Source organism: Sphaeroforma arctica (assembly GCF_001186125.1).
Source record: "Sphaeroforma arctica JP610 unplaced genomic scaffold supercont1.117, whole genome shotgun sequence".
NCBI classification, from domain to species: Eukaryota; class Ichthyosporea; order Ichthyophonida; genus Sphaeroforma; species Sphaeroforma arctica.
The window spans coordinates 14,045-26,422 of NW_014040441.1; the positions used below are offsets into that span (position 1 = coordinate 14,045).

General features: G+C 42.2%; 2 protein-coding genes across 2 annotated transcripts in view; one reads left to right on the forward strand and one right to left on the reverse strand.

Moving 5' to 3' along the window:
• Positions 1-2,842: 2,842 nt before the first annotated feature.
• Positions 2,843-10,925, reverse strand: SARC_02566 (dihydroxy-acid dehydratase). Its single transcript, XM_014303658.1, has 12 exons — positions 10,783-10,925; positions 9,511-9,584; positions 8,829-8,968; positions 8,446-8,693; positions 7,053-7,258; positions 6,437-6,553; positions 5,932-6,149; positions 5,382-5,510; positions 4,562-4,750; positions 4,009-4,285; positions 3,449-3,558; positions 2,843-2,965 (listed from the first exon to the last, which is right to left on the reverse strand). Exons 1-12 carry the CDS (start codon positions 10,803-10,805, stop codon positions 2,915-2,917), a joined length of 1,782 nt encoding a protein of 593 aa, XP_014159133.1. The 5' UTR covers positions 10,806-10,925; the 3' UTR covers positions 2,843-2,914.
• Positions 10,926-11,773: 848 nt separating this feature from the next.
• SARC_02567 (hypothetical protein) overlaps positions 11,774-12,378 on the forward strand; it is a 7,654-nt gene continuing 7,049 nt past the window's right edge. The window contains exon 1 of the mRNA XM_014303659.1: positions 11,774-12,177. Within this exon, the coding sequence (XP_014159134.1) occupies positions 11,901-12,177 (277 nt within the window). The 5' untranslated portion in view covers positions 11,774-11,900. The remainder of the gene's footprint in view (positions 12,178-12,378) is intronic.

Consider the following 12,378-nt stretch of genomic DNA (forward strand, 5'->3'; position numbering starts at 1 on the left):
TAAGTAATAAGTAAGTACTACTATATACTATATATATATATATATATATATATATATATATATATATAATATATATATATATATATATATATATCTGAGAGCAATCGTATTATTCTAAATATTATACGTTTCCATATGTGCAAAACTCCAGCTCCTGTGATATGCGAGTCTGTGAAAGAGAAAAATTCATGGTTTTCGGGTCGCGAATACATATGCACGCATATAAATTATAATTACTTTTCAACCCGTATTTAAATACTTGTATGTATATATGACATGCCTGCATACAATATAAGCACACACGAAGGGGAGTTCTGGCTTATAAAAACAGCACCTGCCATTCCCGCGTGCAATTCTGCTCAAAGTAATAGTGTCAGATAAATTTATCCACGAGTACAAGAGAATGATCTCGATACATGCTTAGCATCATTGCTTATTAATTCAATGGCGGTGGTGTCTATCCCTTTGCGTATGCGTTATAGGAGCTAGAAACCGTGAGGTGCCCGCCATTCCCCATAGTCACACCATGCATTGGGCTCCCAACGTACGTTGCGAGTGTAATCAACTACACGCTGCACTCGCCTGGTGTGTTTAGTTCATTTGTTGTTTAATTATGTTGCTTTTCTACTAGGGCTCTGCACGATGGTATGTACAGCATTAACCCTAGACTACAAGGTGGCGTTGCAGCGATGATCAAGATCGAGGAATACAACGAACAACACGGCTGTGACGGGTTGTCAGTACAACAACTTGTGAATGAGTATGAAGAGCATATTTAATGGCATACGTTCGAGTGTGAGGAGTATGGCGAGCTGGCTTTCAATGAGTATGAGGCGCACAGTTAATCGAATTAGCGGTTGAGCAATTCGAGAAAAATAGAGTATGGCTTGGTAACGAAGTCGAGAACCATAGAGAGACGCTAGACGCCCTACAGTGAGCGTTAACGCATTCGATGAGGACATAAAACGGTTAGACAAAGAGATAGGATAAAGTTAGAGGTACTCTTGAAAACATCAAGGAAGCTCTGACACCGTCGAATGAAAACATGGAATAAGCTGGAAGCGAGCTAGGGAAGCGTAGTGGCACTATGGACACTATGCTGAAAGCACTGACACCATCGGACAAGACATTAATTTGGAGGTTCTCATGTTGAGACACACACAGATGCGATTGACGCAGTCTAATACGATTACAGAATGGGTTGGCAATGAAGTTGAGCAGAGCAGCATAGGACACATCTGATGTATCCAAAAGAAGATAATGCAGTCAAGGGAGAATATAGCATGGATTTCATGGATTAGCAGCGTGTGGGAAAAGTTCGGTAGTGGATATAAGAAGTCATCAGATTCTGGGGAAGCTAAGTTGTGATATAGACAACAATTCATCTAATTTCTCATACCGAGTTGCGACTGAATGTGTGCCTTGCGCAAGAAGATGTCTCTATTCTGTGATATTCGATCTGGTCAAGCCTCGGCGTCGGATCCGGTCTTTGCACAGGAGGAAGGATATGGTGAACTCATTCATATGCACATGTAGGCATGTGTAAATGCTTGAGCGTTTATGTATATATGCACTAATATGATTGAATAGAGTGGGCTACGGTTTGCCAATATATTACCTGTCGAGCTTTGATAAAATTCCGGGTCACCCATGGCATAGACCAACGTTTATGTATTCGTGCATATGTGATAGCAGGTGACTGTTCACAAGTAGTCATTCTGAATACGCCGCTCCCGATAGTGACCTTAAGTGCGTATAAATCTAGCGTCAACATGGCCTGTTCGGGGTTCCAAACGACACCTTGCAGCCTGGATGGGCGTTACAGGCACTGATGAACTATTGCTACGACGGAGATGGAGAGCATATAATGTATACAGAGCCAACAGTGGAGGTTCTCAACGTAGATAGTCTTGCACTATGTATAGGCAGTTTTTTTGTTAATGAGATCGAACTCGGCAGTGTGAGGTGCTTGATATCATCATGCTTGAATCAACTGCGAGTAGTATGCCACTGCCTCAAAACAAACACGTGACCGAGCAGGTGTCCTGTAAACAACGCTGCAGACTGGAGAGAAGTGCGTGAACAACATAGTCAGCCCCTCAAAAGTATTAAAAATAGTATACACCCACAAGATTCGATGCCGCATTCATTTCCTAGTTGTATTTGTCAGTGAGTGCGAACTCAAATACCAATATGTAATTTCTCCATACATTTTCGGTGAAGGACACCTCACGTTTGTTATTCAACGCCATAGCACATGTTCTTCAAAGAAACAATATGCAGTAATCTTGGATGTTGTTATAAAATTAGTTAAGTTAGATGCTCACACACCTCTTTATGTATAATTTTTCAAAAGGGAACAGGACATGAAATATACGCCATCGTGACGAGATTTTTCTGGGACAGAGTTTACCTATAACTGCTATAGACTGTGGTATACTGCCGGAAATGTGGTACGGCGGAAGGCTTTACTACAGAATTATAGCCCTTGCAATATGTATGACTTATACAGCTAGAGATAACCTCCTCTATACGTCGCGTTGGGTCACCAGCTTACATTACCACCACTGCCAAGCGCTGATTGGTTCACAAGCAGTATAGTACATCCTTGAGCACGGTGAGCGTGGGACTAAATGCTTGTTTTAGAAATCTGATGCGTTCTACCCATACTCATTCCCACTGTCGATGACAAATTTATACATAAACAGTGAAGCACGTCCTTGAGCACGGAGAGTGACACTACATGCAGGTTTTGAAATCTGATGACCTCTATCCATTCATCCAAATTGTTGAAGGCAAATTGATACACAAACAAAATAGTACACCCTTGAGCACAGAATGTGTGGGATTACATGCCGGGTTTAGAATCCAATGCCATATATTTATGCTTATCTGATTATAGACGGTTATCAATTTATTCGTCGGTCACACAGCCTAGAGACGCGGACTTGACGTTCTTTATGTACTGCAATGCGGAGAAGGAATAAGCGTGTTAGCCATGATTGTGTCAAGCTTCGGTCAATCACTTTAAACCTGCCTTACAACCACTTTGACCTACGATATAACCGCTTTAGCCATAAGCTAGGCTAGAACAGCATCATAAAGCGAATAATTGTACATTCAGGCGTGGAACGGTCTTAAGGAAACAGTACAATCCGTATAGCGCCGGACACTATTGATTGACGACTACGTATGTCTTTACATTCGCATACGGGGATACAGACGTGCTCGTACACCTACACGTCTTCAAAGATATAGATACACGCGTAATTGTATTCATTTATTGTCTACACACAGAGTACAGCTGCTGTTCACGGATACGCGGACAGTGTGAAGCCAGGTAATTGGGCACCGTTCACGCATATATGGACATTTTCTTGACACTTAAAACTATACTTAACGAATCACACACATACACACACAAACAGAGTTGCATCACGAAGTATACCTTGTACAGTGTCCCCCTGGTGTACTTCAGAGCGGGTGCTACAAAACTTTCTCTGCGCTTTTGCAGCTCTTCTTCACTCACATCCATTTTGATCTCCTTGGTATCCGCATCTGGCGAATAAAGAGTTATGATAGATAAGATTTTTAGTTATGATCTCCATTGCACTAGAACCTGATACATTGACTTCCAACATAGCTTTACATGCACATATACACGTAGACATAAACATACATGCGTGTACACAAGCTTACATCCGGATGTTCCATTATTACTATATGTACATATTTATGTCTATATATATATAGATGAAATATCCACTATTGCAGAATAAAAAACCATACCAATGTTAATGATATTACCATTTTTGACCAGAAGGACCACCCTCCTGCGCCTCAGGGGACAGTACAATAAAAGACCTATCAGACCATTCACAGACCCTACCGTCTGTAATCTTAGCCACAACATTGCCTACATAACCACACACACAACAATACATGGATAACTATCTACAAAACCACATAGCACATCAACAGCCCACATCTACAGTGCCAAAGACATACCAATCGTAATGATATCGCCATTCTTAACCAAAGCAATAGGGCCACCCGCCTGCGCCTCAGGTGTCACGTGTCCAATGATAAACCCGTGAGACCCTCCGGAGAATCTTCCGTCTGTGATCATAGCCACATCATGTCCCAGACCAGCACCCATAATGGCACTGGTTGGGGTCAACATCTCAGGCATACCAGGACCTCCCTTGGGACCTTCGTAGCGGATGATTACTACCTGCTTCTCGCCTTTGACGATCTCGCCACGCTCTAGAGCGTGTAGCATGTCCTGTGGGTGTACAGGTGGGTGTGGGAACAGTGGGATATCAACACGTGTGTATGCAAGTATATTTGTGTGATTGTGTATATGCAGCAGAATAGGTCGAAGCATGTGCTTGTATGTGTGTAAATACACCAGAAAAACACAATCATAAGCGTTCTATATATCTATAAAGGCATACCTGCGATCACACCCAGATATATATATATACTATATATATAAATTTGAGAGTTCTTATATAGATATATATATACTAAATCTTTAAATTGAGGGGTTCTTACATACCTCTTCAGCATCGTACACCATCGCACGTCCCTGGAAGCGCATACCCTCCTTGCCCGTGATCTTCGCCACAGAGCCCTCAGGCGCAAGGTTGCCATAGAGCACATTCAAATGACCTGAACTTTTGATGGGCGTCTCGATTGGGTGGATGATGTCCTGGCCCTCTTTCAGTCCTGGCAGGTCTTTAAGGTTCTGCGGAAGTAAGTAGAGAAATCAAATCGCGAGTTAGAGGTTGTCTGCACGAATACACATAAATGCGCACACACTTCTTGGGGAGAACTGACAGCGTATCTCGTGTCCAGATCTCTTTTGGATCCGCTGGGCATATGTATGCGATCTAAATAAAACATAGACGTCCCGACGGGAAGGAAAACGGGTTGACAAACAATCTCGGTCCGACATTAAAACCAAAAATGCACTGGACCTGCCAAGGGTGTTCGGGTAATAGTTGTGGGTGTTCTACGCACATCTATGGTATATCTGCCTGTTGGGCTGTAAATGGTTTTGCATGTATTTAATATATACAGCTTTGTGATACTGAGCATGCATTCACGTGTCGTATTCTAAATAAATAAACACAGAAACCATACGCCCATACACATACATAGTACCCCCTGATCCTATAGATATGGGGTTCAACACAATGTTCACGTACACATTTCAACATCGAGTCATATAAAGTACGCTGTATACACGAACGCAAACAATCATATATACATGGATACCGACCCGCACATACCTATCTACACACAAGTACATAGCAATATACACATCCACGGATACGAGCACACAATTACATAGTACAACGTGCAAATGGTCATACCTCGGCCAAAGTCTTGCCTGTCACAGTCAAACAGGAACCATCAATCATGTTCTTCTCCAATAAATACTTGAGGACGGCTGGTGTTCCTCCTACGTTGTGAAGATCCTCGATAACATACTGTCCACTTGGCTGTGATAGGATGCAGGCGAGAAAATCGGAATTAGAGACAATCTTTGCAGAACCTCAATGAGGGCATACTACATCGAATTTTAACGGAAACAAAAAGTACACAGCAAGGTATAGAGAAGGAAATCGGAACAACCCAATTGTCGATATTCAGAGACCAATACATCACTATAGCATGTGTATCTTGTACACTATATTCGAACTTTAAACACAACTTTCGGTCAGAAGACAAGGGTATTGAAATATTGGCTTTCTGCAAGTCGTCGAATTTCAAAACCACTTCGAACGCACGCGTTTGTAGCAATCAAGAAGTGAAATGCTGCATTGATAAATCCAACCACTAACGATATATATATTTATATAAATATATGATAATCACACACTTACCCAAGTACGCGACTGCCTATAGACAGTGCACACACACCTTGAGATCAGCAATGAAAGGTGTGGCGTCACTGGCTCGCTGGAAGTCGTCGAGAGTGATATCCACATCCACTGCACGTGCCATAGCAATCAGATGCAGTGCTGCGTTGGTGGATCCTCCCAGGGCCATAGTAATGGTTATGGCGTTCATGAAGGCGGGCTTTGTCATTATGTCTCGGGGTTTGATATCCTTTTCCATGAGATTCAGGACATATTTGCCTGTGGTTGGAAATACGTGACTCGTGGTAAGGTACCTCGTTGTGATTTGTGAAAGCAGTGTGTGATATCGATACTATCCCAAAGGTACATGTGCGCGTAAGTTATTGTGGTACCATGCTTAAGGATACATAGATCCAGCCTGCAGCCACCACACTAGCGATGGTGAACATAGTATTTTTAGCGTCTTAAGAGTATAGTAGTATAATACTTTGAGCATCTTGAGAGCAAAGTAGTATGATCTTTGAACATCTTAAGAGCATGTTAGCATAGTACTTTGAGCATCCTACCTACACTCTGGCACTCCTGTATTTTGCCGGGGGCGTTGGCGGGTACACTGGAACTGTACGGCAGACTCATGCCCATGGTCTCGATCGCAATAGCCATGGTGTTGGCTGTGTACATGCCTGTAGAAATAGAATGGACGGAAACACATGTGGGAATGGATCACTTTAGTACAAGTTAGACATAGCATATGCAGGTGTATATTCAGGGTCCATGCTGTCCATAAACCTACACGAGCCTCATGTGTGTTTATAGTATAGAGAATATGCAGGTTTTGATTATTAAATTGCTATTGTGCGTATCAGAATCTATGATAGTATACGGCCATATCTTTGTACGCGTTGGCGTAACATCTTCTCGCGCAATAGACACTCATACACCCAGGCTGACGTAGAGAAACAACGTCACACACACACGTGGCATAACTCTACGTCACTGATCTCGCCTGCTTCATACTATGTATACGCCAGAAATACATACACCACAACAGAAATAACGCACAAAATACACCATATACACATATATACAGGGTCTATCATGAAGTATACAACCCACATAGACTGTCCAAGTATATACACAGGCTAACACAAACAGCACACAGCACACGCACACTCGGCACACCTCCACAGGCTCCGGCTCCGGGACACGCATTCTGGATGACATCAGCTCGCTGTTCCTCGTTGATCTCGCCTGCGACATACTGTCCGTATGCCTGGAAAGCACTTACAATGTCCAGCTTAGCATTGCCGGCACCACAGCCGGCACGGATGGTTCCTCCATACACCATGATGGCTGGGCGATTGAGACGTCCCATAGCTATTAAACAACTATAGTGGGTAGTTGGCAGAAGGGGGTAGTTTGAGTGTGGGTGCTTGTTTGTGTGCGTACGGGTATTCGGGCGGGGAAAGGAACGGGAGTGTGGACGCGTATATTTCCTCTATGCATGTGTATGGCTGTGCCGTCTGTATATATGTATGTCCGACTGAGTATCGTTAGGCACCGTATTCCATACACTAGTTCAATCCATGCATCATGATGACAGGACAGTTCATTGATACACTTACATATGCCTACTGCATTGTATGTGATCATGTGCTCCTTCAGCGGTAGCGTATGTAGGTCTAAAAGTATCATCGCACTTCGCCAACCAGACCAATATGCCATATGGACTATATTAACATATGACGTTCGTTCTTGTGTATATATGATAAAATGAAACAGGTGTATGCGTGCGCGTACGTTACCAATTCTCGAATGCACAAACACAAATTTAAATGCCATGAATTTAAAGCGCGGGTACAAGCATGTTCCAGGTCATCGTGGTGTGTAATATAGTGGTATTCAGCTGTATTGTGGTTAATTAGCGATACAATCCAGATCACTAGAAACACCACATTCTCGCAGAAACTAGGTAAAGCTATTTCTACACATTGTATAGATCACATGTAGTAGCAAGCATATTGATGTACTCCACAAATACATTTTCAAGTACGTATACAGGCATGTTCGGTTTACAGCAGGGCAGGGAACTAGCTGTGTACTGTCGCTCGCATATAATGTAACCGTCCCGATAAAGTCAGAAATGAACATCACGTAATTGCAAAGAGTAGAGCACGAACTTGAAAACATCAGGCTATTAATACACAGGTAGACCTGAACACAATACTTAATAAAACTCTGCACGAGTATGTATAGTTGACAAACACACACACACGCTTATATACATATATAACAGTTGTAATGATGTACGTACACAGGCATTTTCATATCACACCCAGGCAGAAGATGTTGAAATGTACCATTGTCCACTCATAGCTGTCTCAATAGTCAGCAATGATATCATATGACTGCAGTAAGAAGGGCATGCCATTGGTGCCCATGGACTTGGCCATCAAATACATGTATACGTTTTGACACACGGAATATACGAGTATATTTGTACGTTGATACAAACATATATATATATATATATATTTGCCGTGTATATGTACATATGCTGATTCGATGTACATACCCGGGCATGTTCTTGTCACAACCAGGAATGGAGATATTAGCATCGTACCACTGTCCGCTCATAACTGTCTCAATCGAATCGGCAATGATATCACGCGACTGCAGCGAGAATGACATGCCATTGGTACCCATAGACATGCCATCACTGACTCCAATGGTGTTGAAACGGAAGCCAACTAGTCCTACGTCTTGTACACCCTTCTTGACAATATTGGCCAGGTCTAAGAGGTGCATGTTGCATGGATTGCCCTACAGAGGGAAGGCGAAGAGAGAGTGTTTATATATGTATACGTATATACAATGCATACATTTGAAACCCACTCCCCTCACTACAACAAAACAACTCAGAATACTATATATATCAGCCAATAAGAACCCACTCACCTCATACCACACCGACGAGATTCCCACTTGAGGTTTCGCCATATCGGATGTACTCAGGCCTGTGGCGTGTAACATCGCCTGCGCTGCTCCGTTGGCTTTGGGCTGTGTGATGGTGCGACTGAACTTGTTCAAACCCTCACCTGAAAACGCATAGTATGGGACAAGTGAAGTTGTTAACATTGCTGTCCCCTACTGGGTTATGGTTCAGGCAGGACTTGGTAGTTTAAGGCCACTAACATCGGGGTTGATATTAGAACCGGAAGTTTATATATATATATATATATAATCATAAAGGTGTGTACCGTTGGATGCATGTATGTACATCGAGGACTACGCCGACTATGCCCAGGTGCGGTGACATCACTTGTTATCTGATTCGAAAGGCACATAATAATTCAAAAATGCACACGGCTTAAGACTACTTTCAACAAGCCATACAGCTCGCAGATCTCCTTGTATAGCATATTGCACACATTGCAACATCAAAACACTCAACATGCTACGGCAATCCACACCCCAAAGAAGATATGCCGCATGTGTACGCAAAAACATTGGGATATCTCATGTAATATATTGGTCGAAACCCTTTCAAAATACATTGGCAGGTCTCGTGTATATATGTATCATTTGTAGGACAATACTCGCGTTAAATAGACTATTAATAGACACCTGGTATACTCACCTGGTTGACTGACGTACTGTCTGACGCCCGCGGTTAGTACGGGTCGAGAAATGTGTGCGATGCGGCACTGGGCCCTGCAAGCATGTAACGGATAGAGATACTGAGGGGGTTGTCGCAAAGAGAAAACAGGTATCAATGTTCATAACTTCGTGTGGGGATTAAAATAACAATCAGCTCCCAATAGAAATAAATATATACATATGAGGTGTACGAGGGGAAACATCTGGATGCACAATCAACATGTAGCCTGCACGAATCTAAAGAAAAATAATGTATTGGCATGTGTATTAGGAACAGGCAGGCAGGTAGCGATGGATGTCACTGGTTGGGCGAATGCTTGAAGCTATAGGAAATTACACACATCTAAGATAAGGATAACAGGTAGATGCCTTACACACTTTGTCATCATGGCTAGATCGCGAATTCATACGTACACGGTATGAGAAACGCGAACAGTTGCCACCCCTCCCCATCTCATTCCCAGTCAATAGAGTTTATTGCAGATACACTAGTAACATGAGACCTAGACAGCAAACAACATAATGGAAGTGTACTTCCGACCTATCTGCAAATGTAGAGTTCCCATTCGCAACTATGAACAAACAGACGTTCACGCTTATCAGGCAGTCAGTCCTGTGAACTTGGCCTGACAACCTCTCTCATGGTTTACGATTACCTCCACACTGCTCACTATACTAGCCACAGGACCAAGTGTCTGATTTTCGATGAACGTGCAGTACAAACTCAAGTATAACGCTTCAACCCCTAAGCTCCCTGTCTTATAGTAACACTTGTCTGTATATCGAACTCCCGTAAACAATGAACAGATCAGCTTATCCAAAACAGACAGCTTCGTACACTTTACGATAACAACAAACCAATTTATCTGCGCCCACACTAAGGTGATACATAATCGCTGGTAATGAAACTGTCGTCGTCATATTTAGAATAAGAGGCCAAGTAGAATCCGTTAAATACGATATAGATATAAGCGATACAATATGATAAACGCAAGTAATTATAAAGGTACAACGACAAGAATACACCATCCGTCATACACGAAAGAGGTGCGCAAACGAGTACTGTGTACTGATAGCAGCACGACGTCCAATGCACGCTACGAAATCTAGATGTATATACATACAGATAAAATCCCGAAAAGAGGACACCCACGGGACTTTGGGTACAATGTCATCTATACCATATGCTAAGAGATGCAATACGTAATATGAACCGCGATGACAGGCACCAAACCCAAACCCAACAACATACCTTGAGAGTTGAGAAAGAGACATGATTCCTTTACCCGTGTATCTACCAAGTATTTGAACACTCCAAATTACTTGCAAGTAGCATATATATAGACGGACTGACTTTTCTAGTGTATATCCGCCACGTTCTATTGTTCACGAGCGAGCTATGAATTTTAAAAATGTTATTATCACACGAAAGTAAGCTTTTTTTCTGATGTCATGCAGCGACAAATTGCCTTAACCTCAATGCGTTTAACGTTGAAACGTATAAGCTGTAAAACGACGTCCATTTACGTTCCGACGTTTATATTGGAATGTCCTAAAGGGTGTCGCTGAGGGCCATATTCGGAGCCCTAAGGTGCAAAGTGTATGATACTGACCATCTAGTATGCTATAATTCGGATAAAAAGTATAGTTAATTCAAGTACTTTAACCTGTGTAAACGTTTTAAAGTTCAAATAACGAATAAATAAGCGTTTACATTCGGAGGCCCTTCTATTTTAAATAATGTAACCGGATTGTGGTTCTATAATAGGTTGCACCCCATTGGCCTGCTTTGGCAAACTAAAAAATTTGTTTTGTTTTGTTTTATCACACGTAAGTGTAAATACAGGCGTGTATACTCATTACAGGGAGTCAAGGACCGCATCAGCCGTCAGCCCGTCACGTTGTTTGGACTTTGGTGGCATGTTGACACTTGACAGCGACACCGTCCACCGACTCAGTCACACCTCACATGGGATAAATATTTATGGGGTTTTTCTGTTTGTTTTATTTAAAAAAAACCCCTATATATTTTTCTTTTTAGGGAGAGAGGGTCATGTAATATTTGACCGAAATTTGGAGTAAAATACAATCAGTACACATTTAATCCCCAGATTTGTAGTAGGACCGAATGGGCCCTTTTTTGAGGTGCAGGTGCGCGACCTCACCGATTCCACGTGAGGGGCGGTCCACTCTTAATGCGAGAAGAGAAGGGAGAAAGAATCATCTTGCCCTATGGACACAAACCTGATTATATTCACTACTTGCACACTAACACGCTTGTGACTACGACCCTACCACAAGCTTTGTACACACCCGCAGATATACACACATACACACATTATACACATACACATACATACAAACGGCAACATGGAGCAAACCTACTCTACCGATGCTTCTGATTTGCAGAACATGCGCAAATATCACAACCAGGCAGCTATCGAGGAAGACGAGGATGCTGAACAGGACACCGCAGCCAATGTGATTGATGAGTCATACATCCTACCCGATGTTGTGCGTGATTTCATCCTGTACTTTAACGAGCACGTGGTCAATCGTGAGGTGGGAGTGATTCAGAACATCTACGAGAACTCATGGCAGAAGCTGAGCGATCGCTTCTTTAGTGACTGCACATGGCCACCTGTTGGTATGTAGTGTGATTTTTTTGTGATGTTAAAGACGTTGCTTTTTTTAACGTCTGGCAATAGCTGTATACATATGTAGTATGATCGCATCTCACCTATGTCTCAATTTACTATATATTATATATATGTATATATATTTGTGTGTGTGTGTGTGCATGTGTGTGTATATATTGAATATATATATATATATATATATATATATA

What these genes read in the sequence shown, in the direction of transcription:
- SARC_02566 (XM_014303658.1), bottom strand. Translation starts at nt 10,805, where the DNA reads ATGTCTCTTTCTCAACTCTCAAG. An exon ending in TGTGACAAGAACATGCCCGG is followed by an intron (nt 7,259 to 8,445) that starts GTATGTACATCG and finishes TACCCACTATAG; the next exon opens with TTGTTTAATAGCTATGGGAC. An exon ending in CTTTCATTGCTGATCTCAAG is followed by an intron (nt 5,511 to 5,931) that starts GTGTGTGTGCAC and finishes ATCCTATCACAG; the next exon opens with CCAAGTGGACAGTATGTTAT.